The sequence below is a fragment of the Leptinotarsa decemlineata genome, unplaced genomic scaffold (genome assembly GCF_025532065.1).
Source record: "Leptinotarsa decemlineata unplaced genomic scaffold, Ldec_3_MD MMD2_tig00000505_RagTag_RagTag, whole genome shotgun sequence".
NCBI lineage: Eukaryota > Metazoa > Arthropoda > Insecta > Coleoptera > Chrysomelidae > Leptinotarsa > Leptinotarsa decemlineata.
In genome coordinates, this window is record NW_027412549.1 from 9,720,760 (window position 1) to 9,744,589 (window position 23,830).

At 32.8% G+C, this 23,830-nt stretch overlaps 1 protein-coding gene across 1 annotated transcript; it reads right to left on the minus strand.

Annotated features, from left to right (window-relative positions):
• Window positions 1-168: 168 nt before the first annotated feature.
• grnd (grindelwald) lies at window positions 169-23,285 on the minus strand. Its single transcript, XM_074173907.1, has 4 exons — window positions 22,920-23,285; window positions 15,162-15,230; window positions 14,785-14,957; window positions 169-1,605 (listed from the first exon to the last, which is right to left on the minus strand). The coding sequence occupies exons 1-4, from the start codon at window positions 23,125-23,127 to the stop codon at window positions 1,402-1,404; spliced, it is 654 nt and encodes a 217-aa protein (XP_074030008.1). The 5' UTR covers window positions 23,128-23,285; the 3' UTR covers window positions 169-1,401.
• Window positions 23,286-23,830: the final 545 nt, after the last annotated feature.

Below are 23,830 nucleotides of genomic sequence, written 5' to 3' on the forward strand. Positions count from 1 at the left end.
AAATTGCCATATACAGTCTCACATGCAGCATCCATTATAACTTTGTGGTGGAGTAGATTTATTAAAGAATGTTCATAAGAGTTTGAGTTTGAGTAACAAGTGAAATAAGCTTTCAGATTATTCACCAATATAAAGCATACAGTGTTCTGAGTGAAGTAAGTAAGTAAGTAATATAATGATATTTTGCCTTCCACTTCCAGTCAGTTTGTTTATGATTTTTTTTCATTCCGTTCATCTTCCGTGAAAAAATCGCACAACAAATAACGGAGCCTAAAAGATAAGTATAACTCTACGGATATGGAATTTCATTTTCAGTTGCTTATCTATTACATATCCACTCATTGAAAACTGGTTTGAGATCAAATACTACTGGCTTCTAGAGTTTTTCTGTAATCTTAGGAACGAAATTATTCACATATAGAAAATTGTAATCAATACTGCCAATGAAACTGGTCTTTCTAATAATTGGTCACCACAATGGTCAGATAGACCTTTCTTTGACTTCTTCCTTGGTATAACTGAACTACTGAGAAATGATCAAACGAGTTGGAGAAAGTCTGAGTGGAACAGATCCTTCAACAGATTTATCTTCGGAAATAGATACTTTAGAAAGATCATATTTCGATTTCTAGTAAGTTCCCAGTATATTGGTGAATAACGTAAAAGAGCCAGATTCATTGGAACTTTAAAATGAGATGTAATTTGGAAACTGCACTCCTTCACCTCCAATTTCTAATGGATGTTAGATGATACACACACTGTAGAATGAATGTTTAAACACCAAGTGATAATAACTTTCAGTACATTATTGACTAGTATTTAAGTACATTGATGAATATGATGTGAAATGAATGAAAAAGTGTCAAAAATATTGCACAAATTCTGTGATGAAGAAGGATAATTTCAACTTTCTACTACCTAATTAATATCAAATGATTCTCTATCATTGGAAAACACGAATCAATGCAATATTCACAATAAACAAATTTCGTCCAGTACTAGTACAGTAGAAATTACACCTATTTTTCCATTAACATTTCTATGAGATATCATAGTTTATAATTTAGATATATTTTAATTGTTGCTTTTACAGAGAAAATATTTTATTACAAATTTTCATTATGAAGGTACTTCAATGAATTAAATCAATAACGGTGTTACATGGAATTTGAAAAGAAATCTTTGTCACGAACTATTTTCTCTTCTTCTGATTCCGTTTCCAACTTCATATATTTTCTCATATTCAGTTATTTGGGAAAAATTTATATCATTTGAGTATCAAGCATAGTTAATAAAAACTACGTATTTCTCTTGAAATGAAAATAACTTATCTTGCATCAGATAAAATGAAACGAATAGGCTGAAGACACAAAAAAACATTCTTGAAGTTCACAAACAAATTCACCGGGAAGGTGTCATTGCTGGGTTATCATAAGCGTACTCCAGAGTACTGTCTTCTGCAGGTCGTCTACTTATGGATGTTGTAACAGTTACAGGGCTATGATCTGATCCCTGCGTGTTTATGGCCGGCATTTCCAACCTTAGGTCAACTTTTTCATTCTTTCCTGAGTTATTTGTCATGGCAGCAGGATTTTCTTCAGGGTACTGAAAATCAATAATGGTCAATTAGTTGGGGAAGTTTTTAATCCTAATGTGATTATAATGCTATTCATATTTCTTCAAGAACCAACACTGCCAATCCCATTTCATCAGAGTTTTTTGTTCCATAAACTACACAGGAGAACGGCTTGATCTTCCCAAACGAAAAAGCGAAACGTCGTCATATTCTTCAAAATAAAGTTTGAGAATATCAAATCGTTTTTCGATGTAATTTGTGAAATAACTATAGATCTTCATCAAGTAACGACCGAGTCAATCCCAAATAAAAGTTTTTTGTTGAAAATATTGTCTGTATTTCAGAAGAAGAATGCTTTTCGATGATTTATATTATGATGTAATTTCACTAACTATAGATGAACTCAGCACAGCAGAACTGAAACAAGGTGAACCTCTACATCACTCTCTTTCTCTTATTGAAACTTTCCTCCTTTATATCTCCCATTTGTTAATACGATTGATTCGATTCATCACGTGATATATGTATTTGATTAGTGTGTCTAACATCACTACATGAGAAATAGAAATGGTATGGAATTTGAAAGCTCCATATTATGAGAACCAAATGAAAGAACCAAAAAATCATTAAAGTTATAGAAATACCTCGAAGTAAGCACAAATAACCTTGCAGAGAGGAATACGGTCCCAAGCATTCGATAAACTATTCTTTACGAGTATATCGATTCTCATCGTGTGAAAAGGGCAGCACTCAATAATCCTGGTTTTATTGTCAACTCTACAAATAGTTCTCATTCATAATAAAAAAATTGCAAAAACATTATAATGAATTTAAACTATCAATGCGAGTGGACACGTCGTTTTTTTGCGACATTTCAACATAGATTTCGACTATGGAGATTGAGTCGACAATTTGAGAATGAAATCGCTTTCTAAAAAACCATAAACATATGGAAGCGTATGAACAAATGTCTGCTGGAAAAACAGTAGACATTTGTCCAGCTTGCGTGGTTATTGAAGTATAATCTTGGGTTTATTGCCACACGGCAATGTGAATTTGGTATTCTTGCAACAATAATTTATTGACCAGTAATCGATACTCAGTTCGAATAGGTTCAATGGTTTAACCTTGCTGAGTGAGGTTTAACCATTGGAGGTGAAAGTCCTCCTAAATGACGTTTCATCCTAAAATATTTGTATCCGTCAAGAAAGACATAGGACCCTGAATCCAGCCAGTATCAGTAACGGAACCTTCGAGAGACCAAGCGCCAAACTGGTCACAGTAATCAGAGAAAATGGATCTCGAATAAACAACATTCCCAGATATTTGGAAATTAGCTAAAGTATGTTCTGTATACAAAAGCGGTGAAAAGTCATGTATAGAGAATTACAGACCCATATCTATTTTATGTATGGTTTCTAAAATTTTTGAGATTATTTTATATAATCGCTAATAATCTTTTGTTCAACGGCAACTATCTCAACATCAACACGGATTTGTTACTAAGCGTTCTGCTGTTACAAATCTAGAAATTATTACTCAATTTATTTCCGAGGCATTAGATAACAATGGCCAAGTTGATGTTATATACACGGATTTCTCTAAAGCATTTGATAAAATTGATCATGGTATCTTGCTCAATAAACTGATGAGTTTTGGTTTTTCGAATACTGCCTGTCAGCTGATGCAATCCTATCTGACATGTAGAAAACAATTCGTCTACTATAACGGTTATAAATCTAGAACATATATAGCTTCTTCTGGTGTGCCTCAGGGCTCCAACCTAGGTTCTATTCTGTTTTTATTGTTCATTAATGACTTATGTGGAAGTTCAGCTTGTGAGCGGTTATGCTTCGCGGATGACTTGAAATTATTTTCTATAATTAAGGAAGTAGGTGATTGTGTAAATCTCCAATCTCAATTAGAATTTCTTGTTGCTTGGTGTAGCAATAATAAATTGAGACTCAATGTGGAGAGATATGAAGTAGTGAGTTATAGTCGAAAAAAAGAAGTTTATACATTCCCGTATGTAATACAGGATTCAGATCTGCTGAGATGTAATGAAATCAAAGACCTAGGGGTAACATTCGATCATAAATTAACATTTGGTAGACATATTTCACAAGGAGTTTCAGAATCTCTCAGAGCTTATGGTTTCATTGTTAGAAATTGCAGAAACTTTCATAATATTGAAGCCATGAAGCTGTTGTATTTTACCTACGTACGTTCGAAGATAGAATATGCAAGTATCGTCTGGAGTCCATTCTATGAGATTCATAACATAGCCATTGAAAGAGTTCAAAGAAATGTTTGTAAATTACTTATTTCCAGAATAGATGGTTCTTACCCTGAGAGAGGTATCAGTAATGATGTTATATATGAACGTTTGGAACTTTTTAGTTTAGAGCATCGCAGAAAATGTGCGTCGCTCATATTTTTATTCAAGTTAGTGAATGAGAGAGTTGACTGTCCTAAAATTCTTGAACAAATTAACTTCAATGTACCACGGCCAGCTTCACGATCTCAGTCCATTCTTAGACCTCTCAAAGCAAGAACTAATATTATGCTCAATTCCCCAATATATGTTATGTGCACAAATTTCAATAGCATTTGTGCTCATGGTGATTTATTCTTCACTAACCTCCACAACATTATTAGAATTGCTAACATGTACTTGAATTAGGTTATTAGAATCAGTTTTTCTTTTTTGTTCAATTCATTTTTCGTTTAAGGTTAAGCATTGTGAATAAAATTTTATATTGTCCTGTAAATGGGTAACTGTTGGACAATAAAGCTATTATTATTATTAAACAACTCCAACTGGTCTCTCTGTGAGATTGGATCCAGAACAAGAGCTTCGCAGTCATTCAACCCTAGATCCTATTAACAAATATAAAAGGCTAAGTAGTGCAACCAAGAAGTAATCTATTACCTCTTCGAAAGAGGGATTCTTCATGAATCTGCCTTTGTCTCAAATTCTTGAACAGCAGAAGCAGAATCTGAATCAGGAAAAAATGTTCAGATCTGCTTTGCAGATCCTCAGGCCAAATCAGGTTCAAAACAGAGGTGGAAAAGTCGTGCATAGCTGAAGTAACGTCACTTACAGCTGACAGGCCAAAGTTGCACAGGTTACTCGAGAGAATCAAGGGAGTGTAGTCTTGTAACACGTAATTTCAATTATCAGTTATCAGCAAAATTTTTACTGAAAAAAGGTTGGATGATAACAGGATCAATTTTTTCTGAAAAAAAAAAACAATCGTTTTCTTGCCGACGTTTCGAATAAAATTAAATTCTTCTTCGGGGATCGACTCCAAGCTCGTGTCGAAATCGAGCCGAGCTGATTCCTTTCTTTCAATATAGAAAAAAACACCCATGCGTCAACGTCCAACCCTAGAAAGCACAAATTTGACACATACACATGCACCTTTCAACATTAAGGTAAGGAATATGAAGGATTTTCGGAAACTCCACCCCTACATGGGTGAAAAGAGGGCTAGATTACGAAACCTTCGTCATTTCTAACATTATAAATGGTATTCTGCATCTTGTTTAGATATTGAAGAAAAAAGGCGGCTAGACATTCTTCTGGCACATTCATAATTTTGAACATTGTGAACAAAAAATAATTTAGAGCATTTTCGCTACATATGAAACAACACCTTGGAATTTCTATTTTGAAGGACACAATAAGTCAACTACACCTCTTTATAGTAGGCTACTCCAGCCATTAACAACATCAGAAATAAGAAACTTTGTCAGAAGTTTCTTAAGACAGATAGTGAAGGAAAAATATTGATACCAAAAGTTGTGAACTGCGTAGCTCCAGAATGTACGTTTTTCAATGAAACAAAACCATTTTGAAGCATTGAAATGTTGTATAGTTCAGTGTATATTATTTCATAGCTGATGTTTGTGAATATTTGTTCGAGAATATTGGCGTAATTTGACAACAGAAACATTTAGATTGGCGTGTTTTTTCTGAGTATTTGAAATTATGAAATTTGCAAAAATAGTTTGGCAGAAATTAACTTGCACTTGTTCAGAAACTTGAAGACATGTATTTGGTTATTTTATGAATCTACCTCTAAGGCGTGAATAGGGGTCATTAACAAATTTACCTCTGGAGGGATCAGTTAAATTATCTGTTAATGATACAACAATTTTATACTCTTCAAGTTACTTCGACAAAATTCATGATGATATAAAAACAGACATGTAAACAATTTTGGGTTGGCTTGAAGAGAATGAATCAATTAAAAATTTTCAAAAATCTTCATTTATAAATATTTCTAAAAGATTATCGAATAGTTGTACCAATCCTATAATCATTGATGACAATTCATCTTATATTAATTCTATTGAATTCCTAGGATTGATGGAAATTTATCGTGGACACATCATACTGAAATTATTCGAAAAACGTAGCACCCTTCATTGGTATTCTTTTCAAAATCAAGAATTATATTCTTCTTAAATTTTTGAAAAAATATTCATTCCAGTCTTATATATTCACAACTGCATTATATCATTTCTATTTTGAGATCAGCCAATAAATCTAAAATAAAACCGTTGAAATCTTTGCAAAATTGAACTATTGGAAGCATATATAAATAATCGTACCCAGAACCGACAGTAAATTTGTTTAAACCAAAAATGTCAGTAGATTTGAACACACTATACAAACAAAAATTTTGTTGTTTGTTTTGTTCAATAACAAATAAATCAAAAGTTTTGAACCAAAATTTCATTAAAATCAACATTCATAGTCATAACCCTACACAAACAAAAGTAATTTTAACAAATCCATTCATCATGATGGAATTATTATTATATAAAACAGTTTCTGAAGAAATGAAAGAATCAAAATACAGAATTAAATGTAAATCATTTAATTCTGTATTCTCATATTCCAAAATCATCTGAATATATTTATATTAAATACGAATAATTTCATATTGAAGTGTTCATATTGATTATTTAACCTATGTTTTTTTATTCGATTATTCATAATAAAAAAATCGAGTGTGCTTTAGACCACACGACTGAAGAAAAACTTCTCTAGTAATAAAAGGCTCGTTGTATGAGAAATAAGATACATATGCTCTCGAATGGAATTTGACAAGATATCTTAAGAAAACTACATCGATTGTTATGCTATGTCTTGTAGGCTAATTTCGGTTATTATTTATCTGTAGTTAAAATTTATCTTGTAGAAAGTTAACCAAGAGTTGTCCATTTTAGGACGCGAAATTAACATTGAAATCTCCTGTTAAAATTAGAGGCAACGTATGATAGTTTTCTGCTAATTCTTCAGAGCCTACTCGACCGTAAATGTGTGCTCTCTCTCTTGCCCTTACAGTTCTATATGAAACACAACTCTATCTCTATCTATCTTCACTAACTTATACCTCCTTCTCAACTTCCGTTAGCATCGCCCGATCACATTTTTTGTAACGCTGTTGTCACTCAATAACCAGCTTACTCCCCATGTCTAGCGTGCGTAAATAAGTTTCACTTCAAAATATTTCAGTTTCTAATACCTATTAGCAAATTTAATGTTCACTGCTTATATAAGTTACCAGTGTTTTCTTATTAGAAACTTTGTTATTTTGTTAAATTTGAATTTTATTCAATTTAGTTGATTCCTATTCATAAACATTCACTGTTTTTGGGATGAACAAAGACAATACCCTCTCATAATTCAAAAAAGCAAGAAACGGCTCGAAATTCGGCTCGGCTCGAGACCTTTCGACTCGGCCTCGGATTCGAATAAATGCGGCTCAAGTACCTACAATCCTAGATGAAAGTCAAAATTTCGAGTTTTAAAGTCGTAATTTTCAAAAAAAAAAATGATAAAAATATGTTGCCCTTCTACGCTTCCGTATGTATTTGACTTTATTGCCATTCATTGAAACAACGTTCTACTAAAAACATTTTATTTCATTCTAATATTGCTGGGTTGAACAATCGTTATAACATAACATATGTTAAGTAGAATCAAGTTCTGAACAGTTGAATAAAAGAATGGTCCAAAATTTAATATCGTGGAATAACACCATTCACAAAATAATAAATCAGATTTCAATGACGCTGATGTGTGGGGAAAATAATTTGGGTCGGAGCAAGCCCGGATTTATATTGTCCTCTCTGACTGGAAATGATGAATTATAGTTATCATGCAGACTACTACAAGCGAAAGAGGAAAATCGAGGGCTATTTTTCTGTAGGTGATTTTTCATTTTTCATCAGACTTTATAATTGTGTACTGAAGCAAACACAACGGAAAATGAATAAAATGATGTTTGCAGATAGTGAAAAATGGAAATAAGGTCCAGATTTGCGAATGGAAATCCCAATCGCTCCATACGAATATATTTTCGTTAATATTTTTAACGAAAGAGAATTATTTGCTATGGGGATTATGAGAGGTTGCGATTATCAAGGGAGCTAAAATATTCATGAAAGAGTAAGTATATCAACTTATACATCGTTTTCGTTGAAAAATATTGTTGAGTTGTATGAAAATTTTGGAAATACATCTTTTGGAAAAATATTTTATAATATATAAGTTCGCATGTGAATGTGAAGTTTAGGCAATCTATGAGTTGATTGACCGACTCAGTCAAATGGTTATTACCTTATCAGAAGAGTTTGGCACATTGAAAGTACACACCAAATTTCTTTTTTGTATCTCATTGAACTTGACGGATTTATATTTCAGAAAAATAAAGAAATAAATATTGTATTTCTATCAATTCCATTAATAGGGTTCACTCACCCAAGATTCTTTTGTAGCTTTGAAAATGGCGGAAACTTGTCGGTTTCTTTCCGACTTGCCACATTCTTTCAAATGATCATCAGATGCGTTCAGAGAAATATCTGTAATTTTGAGTAGATCTTTGCTGATGAATACTTATTTTCAAACATGTAGTTAATCAATCATATTACCAGGATTGTTTTGAAATATTCTGTTACGAATAGATGTTCTTAATGGATTAAATTGGAATCGGTAGGCTAGTTCCACTTTATTTAGAGATTTTGTTTGCAAATGCTTGAAAGTACGTGAAAATGAATCCCTTCTTCCCTTGTATTTCGAAGTGAATAAATGTCAAACACTTAGTGTAGATATGAATTCCTGGAAATAATTGTAACATCTTTCAGAAATGTTTCTCATAATTTTTTTTTGTTATTCCATGTACTACATCTATGGGCGATTTAATTTTTCCTCACCTTCGTCCTCTGGTTAGGAGAAAGTGTTTTCAATAGATTTATTTCACACCAAAGGTTCCAAATTCGACTCATCGAATAATGTATTGAAGTTTGATTCATTACTAACAATAACACTTGGGTATAATGTACATAAACGTAACTCATGAAAAATGGGAAATGAAACTTTCTGTTTTTTACCACTATTACTTGTAACTACTGCAATTTTGTCCTATATGGACTAGCTGATTGTATTAGTTACAAATATTTACAAATGAAAGTGGTATAAATATAGTTTAAAAAACACACTTTTGAAGAAAATCGAATTAAAAAGTTGATTTTTTCAAAAATAAGGTTGAAACAATAACTAACGAAAAATATTAGTATTATTGTGAGAAAAATGACGGGCGCTTGATATACAAAAAATATGGCACAAAGCACCCACGCTTTTTTCATAATAATACTAGTATTTTTCGTTCGTTATTGTTTGAAGTTCATTTAAAAAAAAATTTTCAACTTTTTAGTTCGATGTTCTTTAAAAGTTTGTTTTTGAGTTTTTTAAACTATATTTATTTTTCATTTTTCAGTTTCGTATGCTATAAAAGCGTGTTCTGTAATCTTTTCAAACTATATTAATTTTCTCTAAACTTTGGGATCAATCAGCCGTATATTGTTTAGAAAAATTACCACTGATATTTTCCGATTCCGGAAAGGGAGCCTGAAAGTCAGCTACCAAGCCCAAGGCAGCATGCGCGCAATATGTGAATCCATTATGCTCTAGAGACAATTTTTCTTTAGCGTATATAAATCACATCCTATTCATATGTCCCAACTTCGAACTGTACCGGACTGATTTCTTAAATAATTTGGTTTCCTCGAATATTTCGTTTCCAACCAATGTAACAGTGCTTTTAGCTACACTCAATGAAAAAAATAGACAACACAATTCTAAAATTCATAATTAAATCTGTAAAATCAATATAAAAAGTAGTAATTCGATTGATTCGAAAATTCTGTGGCAAAATAAACTCCAGTTTGATGCCAGGGGGAGGTTTAAAAAAAACACTCTTTATTTTAGCTTCACCTGTATGTATGTATGTTAGTTTTTTGTAACTCTCCTTTCCCTTTTGAATGCTCGGGATCTGTATTTGACAAAAGAATATAAAATAAATTGATATTGTGTTGTTGATACAATAAACTACAATCAATTAAGAATTTATTTCAAAACTTTTTAGCACATTATTATTTGTATTTCGTAGTTTGAATAATATCAATAGTACTTTCTCAGTAACCGATAAGACTACAAAAAAATGAACATTACTACATTTATTAGTATACTTTGTAGGTTAAGTAGGCTAAAAAAAGTAGATTTTTTTCAAAGCGGGTTCCAGCGTGATGGAGCTGTGTGATGGTAGTGGCGTAAAATCTTGAAAAGTTGAAGTTATCTATGTGGGGGATACTTTCAAGGATGGTGAGGTGGATTATTGAATAATGATATTTTCATTTAGAAGAGAATTCTTTCCAAAGTCTCCACCAAATTAGTCGTATTTCATATCTAACGTCTGAGACTATATCTTCGGGGAGCTGATATCAGTTATCAATTCTAGAGAAATGGCTTCTTTCGCTGCCACACCTACTTTTTCATTTTCGGCAATATCCGAATTGCCTTTGATCCAAATGAAAACAATGTCAATTTCATTACTGAAGAAGTACACGAAAGTTTTTATAATTTCAAAAATCAGTGAATTTTTATTGATATGTCTTTTATTTATTTATTTATTCATAAACGGGTTACCCCAATACAGTTAAGAAATAACATATATGTTGCGACGTTTAACTTATGCACTATATCACATTGAAATCACATCAGAATACAAAAATATAATAATATCTGAAATATATAAATATAAAATAATAAAATTTCAATTTTACAACATTATCACTAATCATAAAATCATAAATAGAAATCAATTGAACAACAATCTAGCTATTTGTTTCTTAAAAATCTTTGGATTTTTGCAGAAGAAATCAACACTATGACAATATGTATTTCCCAATCTTAACATATTTGAGATGGGTGTATAAAAACCATAGTTAGTTGAGTGATGTGGTACAACAAATAAGTTTTTTTGTCTGGTTTGTCTATTTGGAACATTGAATAGTATAATAGAGAGAACTTCCGGACAATCGATTATGCCAGAGATTATTCTGAAGAGATAAACCAACGATATCATGATCCTGCGATCACTTAGACTAGGTAGACTCATCAAGTTCATTACTTCATTGTAGTTATATTCACCAACAACTAGACCTAGTTTGTATGCTATGATTTTCAGAATTTTTCTTTGAAGTATATTTTCTATTTGATGGATATGAATGGATTCCATTCCATAGTATGGATTCCAAATTATGGTATTGTATTCAACAATGGATCGGACTAGAGAGCAGTATAAAACTTTTATAGTAGAAGGGGAAAAATTTGTTGATGACCTCGCAATAAAACTAAGCATTTTGAACGCTCTTTGGGAGACATTGTTCACATAGTTATTGAAACAAAGCTTGTTGTCTAATAATATTCCCAAATCTTTACATTCTTGTTTTTTTATCTAACATATTATCTTCTAATTGGTAATCAAATCGAATTGCTGATTGTGATCTACTAAACACCATTGAGAAACATTTCTTATATTAAGATAAAGACAATTTGCATAACATCATTCTGCTATATTATTGAGATCTATTTGGAGAAGATTAGCATCATACATATTTGCCACTACTCTGAAGATCTTCAGATCATTAGCGGAAAGAAGAAAATCAGAATACTGAATTTTAGTCTTAATGTCATTGATGAAAAGGCAAAACAGCAAGGGACCACAATGGGATCCCTGAGGTACTCCTGATTTTACTGCATAAGGTTCAGAGATTATACCATTCAACCTCACTTATTAAAAACGACCTATCAAATAACTGCTTATCCAATCCAACATCCTACCACCTAACCCAATGGCATATAGTTTTTCAATCAATAAATCATGAGAGACCCGATCGAAGGCTTTAGAAAAGTCTGTATAGATAACATCAACCTGTGCAGATCTCTAAAGTGTTTTTGTTATATAGTGCTGGTAATAAATTAGATTGGACACTGTAGATCTACCATTTGTGAACCCATGCTGCTCTGGTATAATTATTGATCTACAAATATTAGTTATCACTTTGCTGACCAATCCATCCAAAAGTTTAGGAATAGCTGATTGTATACATATTCCTCGATAGTTGGATACATCTTCTTTCGAGCCACTTTTGAAAATGGGACGTATATAGCTCTGTTTCCATAAATCAGGAAATATACCAGTAGCTAAGGATTTGTTGTATAAAAGAAAAAGTGGATATGATAATGAGTAAACACATTGTTTCAATAAGCATGAAGGAACTCCGTCTGAGCCACTAGATGATGTAGATTTCATCATACAAATGGCTTCAAAAACACTAGACAATTCGAAAGCACAAATAGAGAGATTAATTGTATTATTACATTCAAAATCAATTATAAGGAAAGGATCGGATTCTACACAGACTGTCGAGAAAAGCAAAATAGTTAACTGTGCTATGGATATCTGTAGAAAGATGTTCATTATATGACATTGAGTTAGGTATATCATTTGAGTTTGTTTTGTCACTTACATACTTCCAAAAATATTTCGGATCATTATTTAGGTTTGGCTCGATATTGTTTAAGTAAGCTTCATAGCAGACTTTCGTGAGATATTTACATTGAGATCTTAAGTGAGTAAACAACATGTAATCCTCATTGCGGTTGTGAATTTTGAATTGTTTGTGAATGCGTTTCTTCTCAGAAATCATTTGCTTCAATTCAGATGAGAACCAGTTAGGGAAATTTGAAGGTTTGTATAATTTTAATGGATCAAATATATCAATTGATTTTTGTACGATTTCATAAAATATGTAAGTAGCATTGACATCCAAATTTTCAAGGATATCAACCCAGTTGAATGTAGAAAGATAATCATTAATGCCTACAAAATTTGCATTTTTAAAATCATAGTAATAGTGACACAATGGGATTGGCTTGTTACCAGTTTTGATTCAAAATGATACTGCAGTATGATGAATGATGTTTTGGAAAAGTAAGTCAGCTGCAGGTATAACTTCCACATCATATATATGAGAGAAAACTAAGTCTAAATAAGTCCCTCTACTATTCACTTGGTGAAACTGTAAAAAACCAAAGGCATTTGCAAGAATGTTTCCATTAGAATTCATAGGGCAAGTTGCTTTCAGGCCTAGATCATCATTATCCCAGGAGGTTTCAGGTAAGTTATAGTCACCACAAATGATGAACTTATGCTCTGGATGTTTATGACAAAGATCTTCCACAGACAGACAATGTGCTTTGTAAATATTTGTGTGGGAGTTTGGAGGTATATAAACACAGCCAATAATATATTTGTCTTGTTCACTTCTGAGTTCGACAAACAGTTCTTCGTACCTGGTATCGTCAGAATATTTCAAAAGTCTCGACTGAATACTTTTTGTTATTGCAATTAGCACTCCACCACCTCTACTTTTGTTTGAATTCACTTATCTATCAGATCTATAAATATTAAAATTAAACATCCCAAGTTCAGAATCAGAAAAATCATTATTTAGCCATGATTCTGTTAGTAATATAATGTTGTATTCACAACACAGTGTATTAATATGCAGTTCGTTAAGTTTTGTTCAAATTCCACCAGCATTTTGATAATATACTAGGATATTTTGTGAGTTTATTCGTTTTTTAATTGTACTTCAACAATTCTGGATACACTTTTTATATATTTTATCGTTAAGTTATTCTCACCATTACTCTGCCTTTCTGTAAGCTCCGATCTCAACGACTTCAGATGATCTCTCTGTTTAATGGTTAAATCATTAGCAATCTTGATTCCATTAATGTTAATTCGATTCCTACTTTTTAATATTTGTTTCGCTGTCTCAGAATCTCGAAATACCACCTTGAGTGGACGAGGTTTACCATGTGTAGCGTTTTTCCCAAGTCGAACCTTTTTTACAGTGCTGTCTGTGGTGCTGTACTCTAACTTACACTTGTTCAGTATCTCTTTTATCCTCGTTGTATCATCCTCGATTCTCTTATTCATATTATTTTCAATAGAATCTGGAACATTATAAAATATCACATTTTTCGAACGATTTATACGATCTTCAACTTCTGTTAGGATTTCCTCATCATCACCCTTGTGAACTTCTTTTGCTTCCTTGATTTCCTTACATAAATCTGCTATCTGACATTACATTTCGTTGATCATTCTAATCAATTGGGGCATTGATTTCAAGCAAGAGCGGCATTTATCACAGAGCACCATTAAATTTCTTGCTTTTAGTGGTATAAAACGCAGTTCTATAGCTGACAGTCCTGAGCACTTTTCATGGAGGCGTCCACCACAGGAGTCACAGGCTATTTTGTAGATTTCCTTGTCGAAATTCATTTCATTATTGCATTTACAGCACAGGGAAGCCATCACTTAACCTCACTATTTATTTTCGGCTATTCCAGCTGTTTATATTCAGAAAAGCTAGGAAATGTTCACTTTTCTGTAATCCTTAATGACTCTAAATCCTTTTCTATATGAGGGCAAAATTGATTTGCGATTATATTAAACAAATTTGTATTTATGTATGGCAAATGAAGAAAATACATGTAAAGTAATTTCGAATTACATCGAGGAGGTTACGTACAGTGCCATCTGCCCGCGAATAGATCAAGCAATAATGTCGACAATTCTGTCAAATATAGATCACGATACGAGATGAAAAGGAGAGTTACAAACAAACATACATACATACATACAGGTGAAGCTAATATACAGCGTATATAAAAACAGTAATCTCAGTAATCTCTACCTGTAAAAAATGTTTATGTAAAATTTCATAATGACAGTCTCTTGTCAGTTTCTTGTGAATAGTATTTTTGAAACACTCACCGTTGTAGAAGCTTTTTTGCCAAAAATTTTATTTTTCAGAGAAGCAAATGTTATATTCTTCTTATCTTTCCATCTGTAGAACTGGAAGCACAAGAAGCAGAATAGAACAATTAGCATCAAACAAACAATAATAAGTGTACCGGTCACTATGCGAGAAAGACGCTCCACAGTACCTGAAAAAAAAAGTAATCTGGGATTTAGTTCGTGATAATTTTAAGACCTTTGAATCAACTTCCCAATAAAAAGTGTATGGGAAATATTATTTTTGTTATATTCATTCAAACAACAAAGATTTCTATATTTTCGAAAAGTGCGAGTTGTCCCCGTCTGCATGAAAGAAATATTTTAGCTAATGAATATTTATTTGCATTTCCTACCTCTCAGATCATCGTTTCCAGTGCCTCCTACAGAGTCTTTTCTAACATATAAGTTGTCGTGGATGAAATCTGGAAAAACATCGAAGGAAATTACGAACGTGTGTAGGTTACGTATATACGGGTTCATGGATATTTTATCGAAATGAACAAAATTATTACTCAAGGTCAATGACTATAAGTGACATGCAATGTCAAGATATTGAAGATATTTGGTGATACTCTACGTGATGAATCACGTTGATTAATCAAAAATCTGGTTATCAAGGCTTGGTGTTTGAAAATAATAACGTGTTCAAAGTGGGTTCTTTCAATATAATAATCTTTTCTTACTTAAAATTGGTTGCATAAACAATGGATTTCCAACGAATATGGAATATACAAGTGCATCCAAAACAAGCAGTTTTCCCAATCGCCAGAAATACAATACTCTTCTCAATGTGGGTTTCACCAACCAAGTTGGCGTCTTTAGAAGATGGAGAAAACCGATTTCTAACTCTGAAATCGGTCTTTATATGAACAGAGAGTTCGTCTAGAAACATATTATATTTCTGGTGATCGGCAAAAGTGCTTGTTTTTGCAGTGAATAATAATAATGTTGAGTTACTTGGTTGAGTAGGTATATTTTCACGAATAATCATACAGAAAAAACTACTTCGTGTTACTTCAGTCAATATTTCTGTGGAAATTTCCACCTTTTTCAGGGCCGCAATACATGTAAATGGATGAAAATAAAATATGTCATGAAAGTGAAAATACCGAAATAAATTTACACACATAAACTGTATTCATAAGTAAAAATATCAAAAAATTTCAAGGTGTTGAATCTAAAATATTTTCATCATAATTTTCAAATATATTTTTCAAATATAAATAGGATCAGCCCATCACATAGTAAAACTAAAGTTGACACAACAATTTCGAATTTTAATCTGAAAATTATCATCCATGTGTTCTTTGTTCTGAAATGGAATGTTTAGAAGGAGGAAACTTCTGCTGAAAAGTTGTAATCAACTTGTGATATAAAGAAGCGTTCATTCGCTGTTGAAAATACACCTATATAATATATCTACGTTATACGTGAAAAAATATATCAAATGAAAACTAACTAATGGTATTTATCTCAATTTTTCTGTAGCTAAAAGGTTTCGATAACAATAGCTTATCAAGTACCGTACTATAACAAGTACTATAACAAATATATATGTGAAACTTAATGTTTTGATAGATTCACAAAAAGTTTATTCCGGAATGTAAAGAATTATATCACTATCAATGTTTACTGGTATCGGTGTGTGTGCAATTAGTCTTACGCTAGTTGCACACACACCGATTTTGGACGGCCGACTTTGTACCGGTCGTCCAAATTCCAATAGTGAACCACATGTGGGAACGGGACCTGGCACACACGTCGACCGGTGATCGTCGCCGGTAAAATACCGGTGAGCAGCCGTCCACTGCCACTGTTTCGCCGGCAGTACCGGGAAATAGTGGCGTACATGACTAAATACACTCTTGCATACTCACCGGTTTTTTACCGACCATTCCAGTCTCGAATGCTCGGTGAAATGTGTGTGCAACTAGCGTAACGCTAGTTGCACACACACACCGATTTTGGACGGCCAGTTTAAAATCGGCAGATATTTTATTGATAGCGGGTACTTGCACACTCACCGGATTTTTATCGGTCAAACAATCAGTTGCTTTGTTGTCGTAATTAGCACGCACTACCAAAACGAAGTTAATGCGTAGTAACTACAATTTCACCGAACATTCGAGACTGGAATGGTCGGCAAAAAACCAGTGAGTATGCAAGAGTGTATTTAGTCATGTACGCCACTACTTCCCGGTACTGCCGGCGATACAATGGCAGTGGACGGCTGTGTGCAAGGTCCAGTTCGCACATGTGGTTCACTATTGGAATTTGGACGACCAGTACAAAGTCGGCCGTCCAAAATCGGTGTGTGTGCAATTAGTCTTACGCTAGTTGCACACACACACACCGATTTTGGACGGCCGACTTTGTACCGGTCGTCCAAATTCCAATAGTAAACCACATGTGGGAACGGGACCTGGCACACACGCCGACCGGTGATCGTCGCCGGTAAAATACCGGTAAGCAGTCGTCCACTGTATCGCCGGCAGTACCGGGAAGTAGTGGCGTACGTGACTAAATACACTCTTGCATACTCACCGGTTTTTTACCGACCATTCCTCGACTGTTCGGTGGAATTGTAGTTACTATGTATTAATTTAGTTTTGGTGGGGCGTGCTAATCACGGTAAATCATTGCAAGCACCCGCTACCAATGAAATATCAGCCGATTTTATACTGGCCGTCCAAAATCGGTGTGTGTGTGTGTGTGATTAGCCTTATGGTACGCACATGAATATTTTATCGATCTAAGAGTTCTACTGAAAACAATTATTTGTAATATCGCAGATGTATGATGAATAACATTGTACTCGTGGACCTTGCAGCTTATCTTGAAGTTATCAAGTTGTTCATAACAAAACATGTGATAAATTGAAGGATATTTCGAGCTATTGAATTTCGTTGATATACGATTTTATCTACAACAGCATTTATGGAACACTTTCAATAATTATCATCTGATTTTCTGCTTATTCACTGTTACTTAGCTTATGATTATAAACGTTAACCATTAAGATATTATTTTCAAGGAAGAATGATGCGTGAAAATTTTTTTGGCATGCGAATGTCGGATATTTTTAGTTGTCATTGAACTGATAAATAATTGTAACCCAAACAATATCAACAGTTCGAATAGTAGACACCCTTCCACAAAGTAGAAAGATTGATTACCTCCTTCTAATGATGAGTTGAAAAAAAATATAATTTGAAACGTATATCAGGGATTTTTTATTCATCGAGTTATGTAAAGTTTTTCAGTTTACGATATCTGAATTCAGTTCATGTATGTTTTTATACAAGAGTAGAAGAATTTATAATTGTATAACCAAAATTCATTCACTCATTGATGAAATTTTTACTGTGAGTGCCACAAAGGAAGTTTGAATCAATAAGAAACTTTCTAAGAGATATCTGCTAAATCAAGGTGCTCCAATTACTGAAGGCAGAGTTCGAAGTTGCGATATACAGGTTGCCTAATAAATGTGTGACTCATTACAGTTTTGTTTCTCAGAATGAAACTGTATATACATTATAATTGACTCTCTTGAGAAAAGTTGTTTTAGTAAATCCACGGTTATTAGGGTTTATACCTCAAAGTTTGGAAGTTATTGTGAGATTCATATTAGAAAATAGGTTCATTTAACAACAAATTGAATAAAAAAATTTCAAGAATAGCGTTTTTTTATTCAAAATCATGCTGATTTTCCCTTTTTTCACACAGGGACAAACAAAACTGAAGAACACCTTTTTTCTGATATGGCTATAAAAGCCATACCAGAATAGTCCACACTGTATGCTTTATGAAAATTTTGGCAGCTGCAGTACAATATTCTTGGTACTATTTGAAGAATATTTTATCACATTAGGTCTAGCTTCTTCTAGTTCAGGCGTCGTTAGAGTTTCTGGTCTCCCATCACCTGCATTTTTATCAAAACTCCCAGTTCTACATAATCTTGCACGTACTAAATGTTTTAGCACATGCAATAATTCTGTTAATGCATATGTCCTGGTAAACTCTCTTTGCTTCTTTCGCATTTTTTGCTAATCCATAAATAAAGTGCATGCCAGCCAGTTCAGCGTTAGTCAAATCATTAATGATGGAATCACTGCTAATTGACAACTCTGACTTTCACTGATATGTTAACACTATCAGTGTCAGCTGATCTCCAAAGAAGATGTTCATGATATGCAAAGTGGCTTCAATTTTTTTAAACGAAGCTAGATATGAAGAATACACCAGCGAGAAAAATACGGACCTGTCTTTTTCATTACAGAGATTGATAAAGCAATAAATTCACAATTCAAGGGTATATTACTTTTGATATTTTCATAGTTAATTTGAAATTTGAAATCACCATCATCAGTGACAACAATCAAACAGAAAAACAATTCATTTTATCAAAAACTTTTGGAAAAAATGAAACCAATACGGAAAATCAAAGCTATATGGCAATCTACTTTTAATGCTCGAATTGACGACATCTTCGTTGAATGCACATAAGTTGTCGGTCCAGACAATTTCTGTGGCAATTTTCTAGCATAATAGGTGTAATACTGATACATGCAACATTTATTTGATTCCTCATACTTCCAGTAACCACACATTTTCTTGTTTTCTTTCTGTCAAATGTACCATAGTCCCTCAAATTTCTTTCTAATTGATTTTGCATAACTAAATAGCATATCAGTGCTTTTATCATTTGGTTACATCTTTGATATGTTCATGAACGGCTGGCAGTTCTCAACAGATATCAACAACGCATTCATTTTTCCTGCCATAGAAACCAAGCAAAGCCCACGCGTTTAAGATGGTAAATGAATTGAGATGCTATTTGATCATACCAAGTTATACAACAATCGAATTCTGATCAGAAACTGATATTTTCGTTACTTCCAGGATTGAGAATTATAAAAATATTACGAATTATAATTGATTAGGGAGAAATAAGCCTTAAAAGGACGGTATGGCAATACAAACATTTCTTAAACGTAAAAGCGCGAAATTTTCATTGTGTTAGGGCACCTACTTGTCGAATTGATTGGGTCGTCTGAATTATATTTTGAAGAAATCGAAACAAGTTATAAAAAAATTACACAAGACAGTTATTCAAAATTGTTGTCATTGATGATAGTAGTTACTTCAAATGAAACGCTATAAAAATATCAAATGTGATATACCTTTGAATTGCGAATTTATTGCTTTATCAATATTTGTAATAAAAAAGACAGGTCCGTTCAAAAAAAAAGTTGATGGTGGCCATGCTGACACGAAACGTTTTATCGAATATTTATCATTACATCGTCATAGTAAACTTCGAATACAATAACATTCTTCATCCATCTTTTTATATTCTCCGAAATAACAATTCCATTCAAAAAAAAACGAAAAACAGCATTTTTGTTTATCCATATAACTCGAGAAGGGCGAGAATCCCCGTGAATTTTTTTCGACCATTGTATTATTCCCGATGACAGTTACCTTTTTTCCCATTTAAACGTTTTCGTATCTGTTACGGTTCAGAATATAGCAATGTTACCACATGATGAAAGAAACGGCCTGTTCACAGAAATAATATTTCCAAACGCCTTTTTTTTTCAATGACCGAAATCAGTATGTCTTCTGATTGTTTGAATAGAATAAATCACATTGATAATCTCAGCAGCATATATAGTAACTTAATGAAACTATATCAAAAACATAATAATCATGAAAATCGTATCTTCAGAATTAACTATTATTTTATCAAATCATCATGTTTCATTGAAAAATGACATATATGTGAAGGCATGACAGGCATGACATTTATCAAACAAAAAAATATCTTCACATGTTTCACTTTATATGTTCAAGGCTCCCAATTGCATGGGGAGGAGCCTCAAAAACACTTATCGAAAATCTACAAAAAATTCAAAAATGCATTCTTAAAATGATATATAAAAAACCGCGAGAATATCCGTCATGTAGCCTATATAGAGAAACGACGATAATGAATGTAAGTTAGATATTTGTTTTTGCGATTCTCTTGAGGCAGTATAGACATAAATCGTCGTTGGTACCTCTTCAGCACCATTACAACACAAGGCATAAAACTAACGCTGTGATACCCAGAACTAAAAAAAACGAAAGGGCAGAAATGTTATACTTTTTTGGGACCAAAACTTTTTAATGAGCTACCGCTCGAACTCAAAACGATCAACTCATACGAAATGTTCAAGAAAAGGGTCAGATTTGCATGAGGTGTTGCTCATAATATAATCTGCAAATATAATTATTCGGATGTAATTATTGGAATGTGATATTAGTGCCAAAATTTTTCTTTAATCTGATATGAAATTCAATATTTTAGAAATGTGACAGTTTAAACTTTTATAATCTTATTCCACTTTAAATTGTTTAGTCTTTGGTTTGGATTTTGAATTTTCCAGTATTAACAATTTTTAGATTTGTATGTTTTTATATTTAAAAAAAATTAGAGAATATTTGTACTTTAATGATGTTCACGTCAAATGTTCGGACAAAGATTTCATGCCACGCGCGGAATCATTTCCTTATGGTTTTTTTCTGTTTTGTTCATTTTATGATTGGTAGAATTGAAATATGTAATGAAAAAGTATGAATAAACGTTATTATATTAATTCATTGTGTCATACTCGTTTCCACTGTAAGTATAATTTGTAATGTTATTAAAACAATCATAAGAAGTTTCCAATCAGAAGCGAAAGCTTGGCAAAGTAAAGTATATCGTGCACATGGGTCATAACAAACTGATCTAGAATTGATATCGGTTGTTAATATTTTGTGAGAAATATTACAAAAATTCAAATATTTGAGGGTTAACTAATATGTATTCGGTAATTAAAATGAGGAATGAACAAAAAGTTACTTCTGAATACGTTACCCTTCCTCCAGAAGTTTTCTATTCAAAATTGAGTTACGAACAGTATAATCATTGATGGATGTCGATTCAACCATAAGAATTCATTAGTTTTACATTCAATACGTTTGTTGGTTTCTTTTTTGTTTAGAGGAAATTCTTCAAAATGATTCTCGAATGTGTTTTGTCACAAGTTTTAGTGCGAAACATATCACATATCTGATAATTTGATTTTTTCTGGTCTGAAAGACATTGTTTTGTGGATATACTCATAATCCATTGTTGGGATTGATTCTGCCTGAACAATTGGGCTATTGAACAGTTTTCATTATTGTCATATCAATTCTCGACCTTTTGATTTGAAAAATGTACAAATGTAATGAGTTTCACAGCCAACGAAGGTATTTTTGACTCGATGTCGATATGAAGGGAATAACCTTTTTAATGGAGGTTCATTGCAATTATTCATTCATAACAAGATTTTCTGAAAATAATGAAGTGAATAAAACCGTCATTTCAAGAAAACTTATTGATTTTCCAATTCTCCATCTCTATAAGAAATGTGAAAAAACTTCCAAAGGAAGGAAAAAAGTAATTAAGATTACCAGATGAACTTTTCATAAAGATTTCTTGATCATACACTGAAGTCCTTTTTTGATACAAACTGAAAGAAAGAGATCATTCGAAACATATACTTTCAAATATATAAATATTGAATCTCACGAAACCTATAATTTTTATTCAGTTTGTACTTCAAACATTTGATATGGACTGAATAGAAAAAGTGCTTTTCATGAAATGTTAATTAATCTGAAAGTCTTGAATCTGAAATGAAGCCAAGAAGTTCTTTCTTAAAAACGAATATACAAATAATAGCCCTTTCTGAATCCATACAGTTATTTAGAAACTACACTAGCATTTCTATTATATAACCATGGATAGGGTACTGAATTCAATTCGCTAAGATTTCAAAAACGACTTTCACATGTGAAAAGAATTCAAACTAACCTAATTAGAAATATTTATTTGCAAATGTTAAAAGTTTTCAACGGAATCAACTCTAATCCAAGCAAATGTTATCATGACAAGTCGGGCAAGACTGAGGCAAAATGGCGTCATAAGTACCTACTTATTACGATAGATATCAGTAAACAAGAGTCACTTGTTACCGAAAAGAATTCAATAAATAAACAAAATGAAATTATCACCTTGAGAGATAAGAGGCACCTACCTTGACATTCTTTTTCACATAGGCTCCTGTCGTAATTGTGGCTACTGTCGTTGCAGATAGTAGAACAAGGTTGGCAGGTCCTATCAAATTCTGAACAATATTCATTCAACTTGCAAGATTTGACGCCGCATTTTACACCTGCCAGGCTAAGCCCGCATTCCACAAGAGATAACCCGCACAAAGTCAAAATCAATGCACCCTTCAACATTTTTGAGATGTTGAAATATTGTGATGTTTGAGTTTAGTATTTGGGCCCAATTTCACATCGTTGAGTTGGAAAAATGTACACTATTCAAAAATTTTTGTGCACTGAACGCAACAGGTGTTGTCTTTGGTTGACTTCTATGTAACACTGCTGCTACGTTTTTACCTGTATGAGTCATTGTCTCGCTGGCTTCCATTTTGAATCGTATTGTTACAGTGAATACAGACCGTTTTTGGGCGCAGCCACAGTGGTATTCGGAGAGGGGTACCTCGTTTGACCGTACCTGAATGTGAATAGCATTGTAGAAAGTAATTAATATATTGTATTGTTACTTAAATAATGATTATTGAAATGTTTGTTGAATGCGTTTCGGTGAAATCCATAGGGCATTTCCTTTTCGTACTTCTTACTTTCGTAATTCTTTCAAGACGTTTCATTTGACGACCGCAGTTCGTTTTCTGTTGAAATGAAAATTAATTTGATGTAATGTACCTATTTCAATCCTGGACTTGAAAGTGTAACAATTTGTTGAATGAGGAACGACCCCGTCAAATTCGAGCATAAACACAAAATAAATGGGGTTCTACTTCCCCATCTTTATATGGAATATGTGGGAAACTTTCAATGAAAGGAAAAAAGCAATTGAGTTCAAAATAAGCGAACTCTATTCAAATCGAAAGCTGATATGTTTCATAGGGAAGATTAG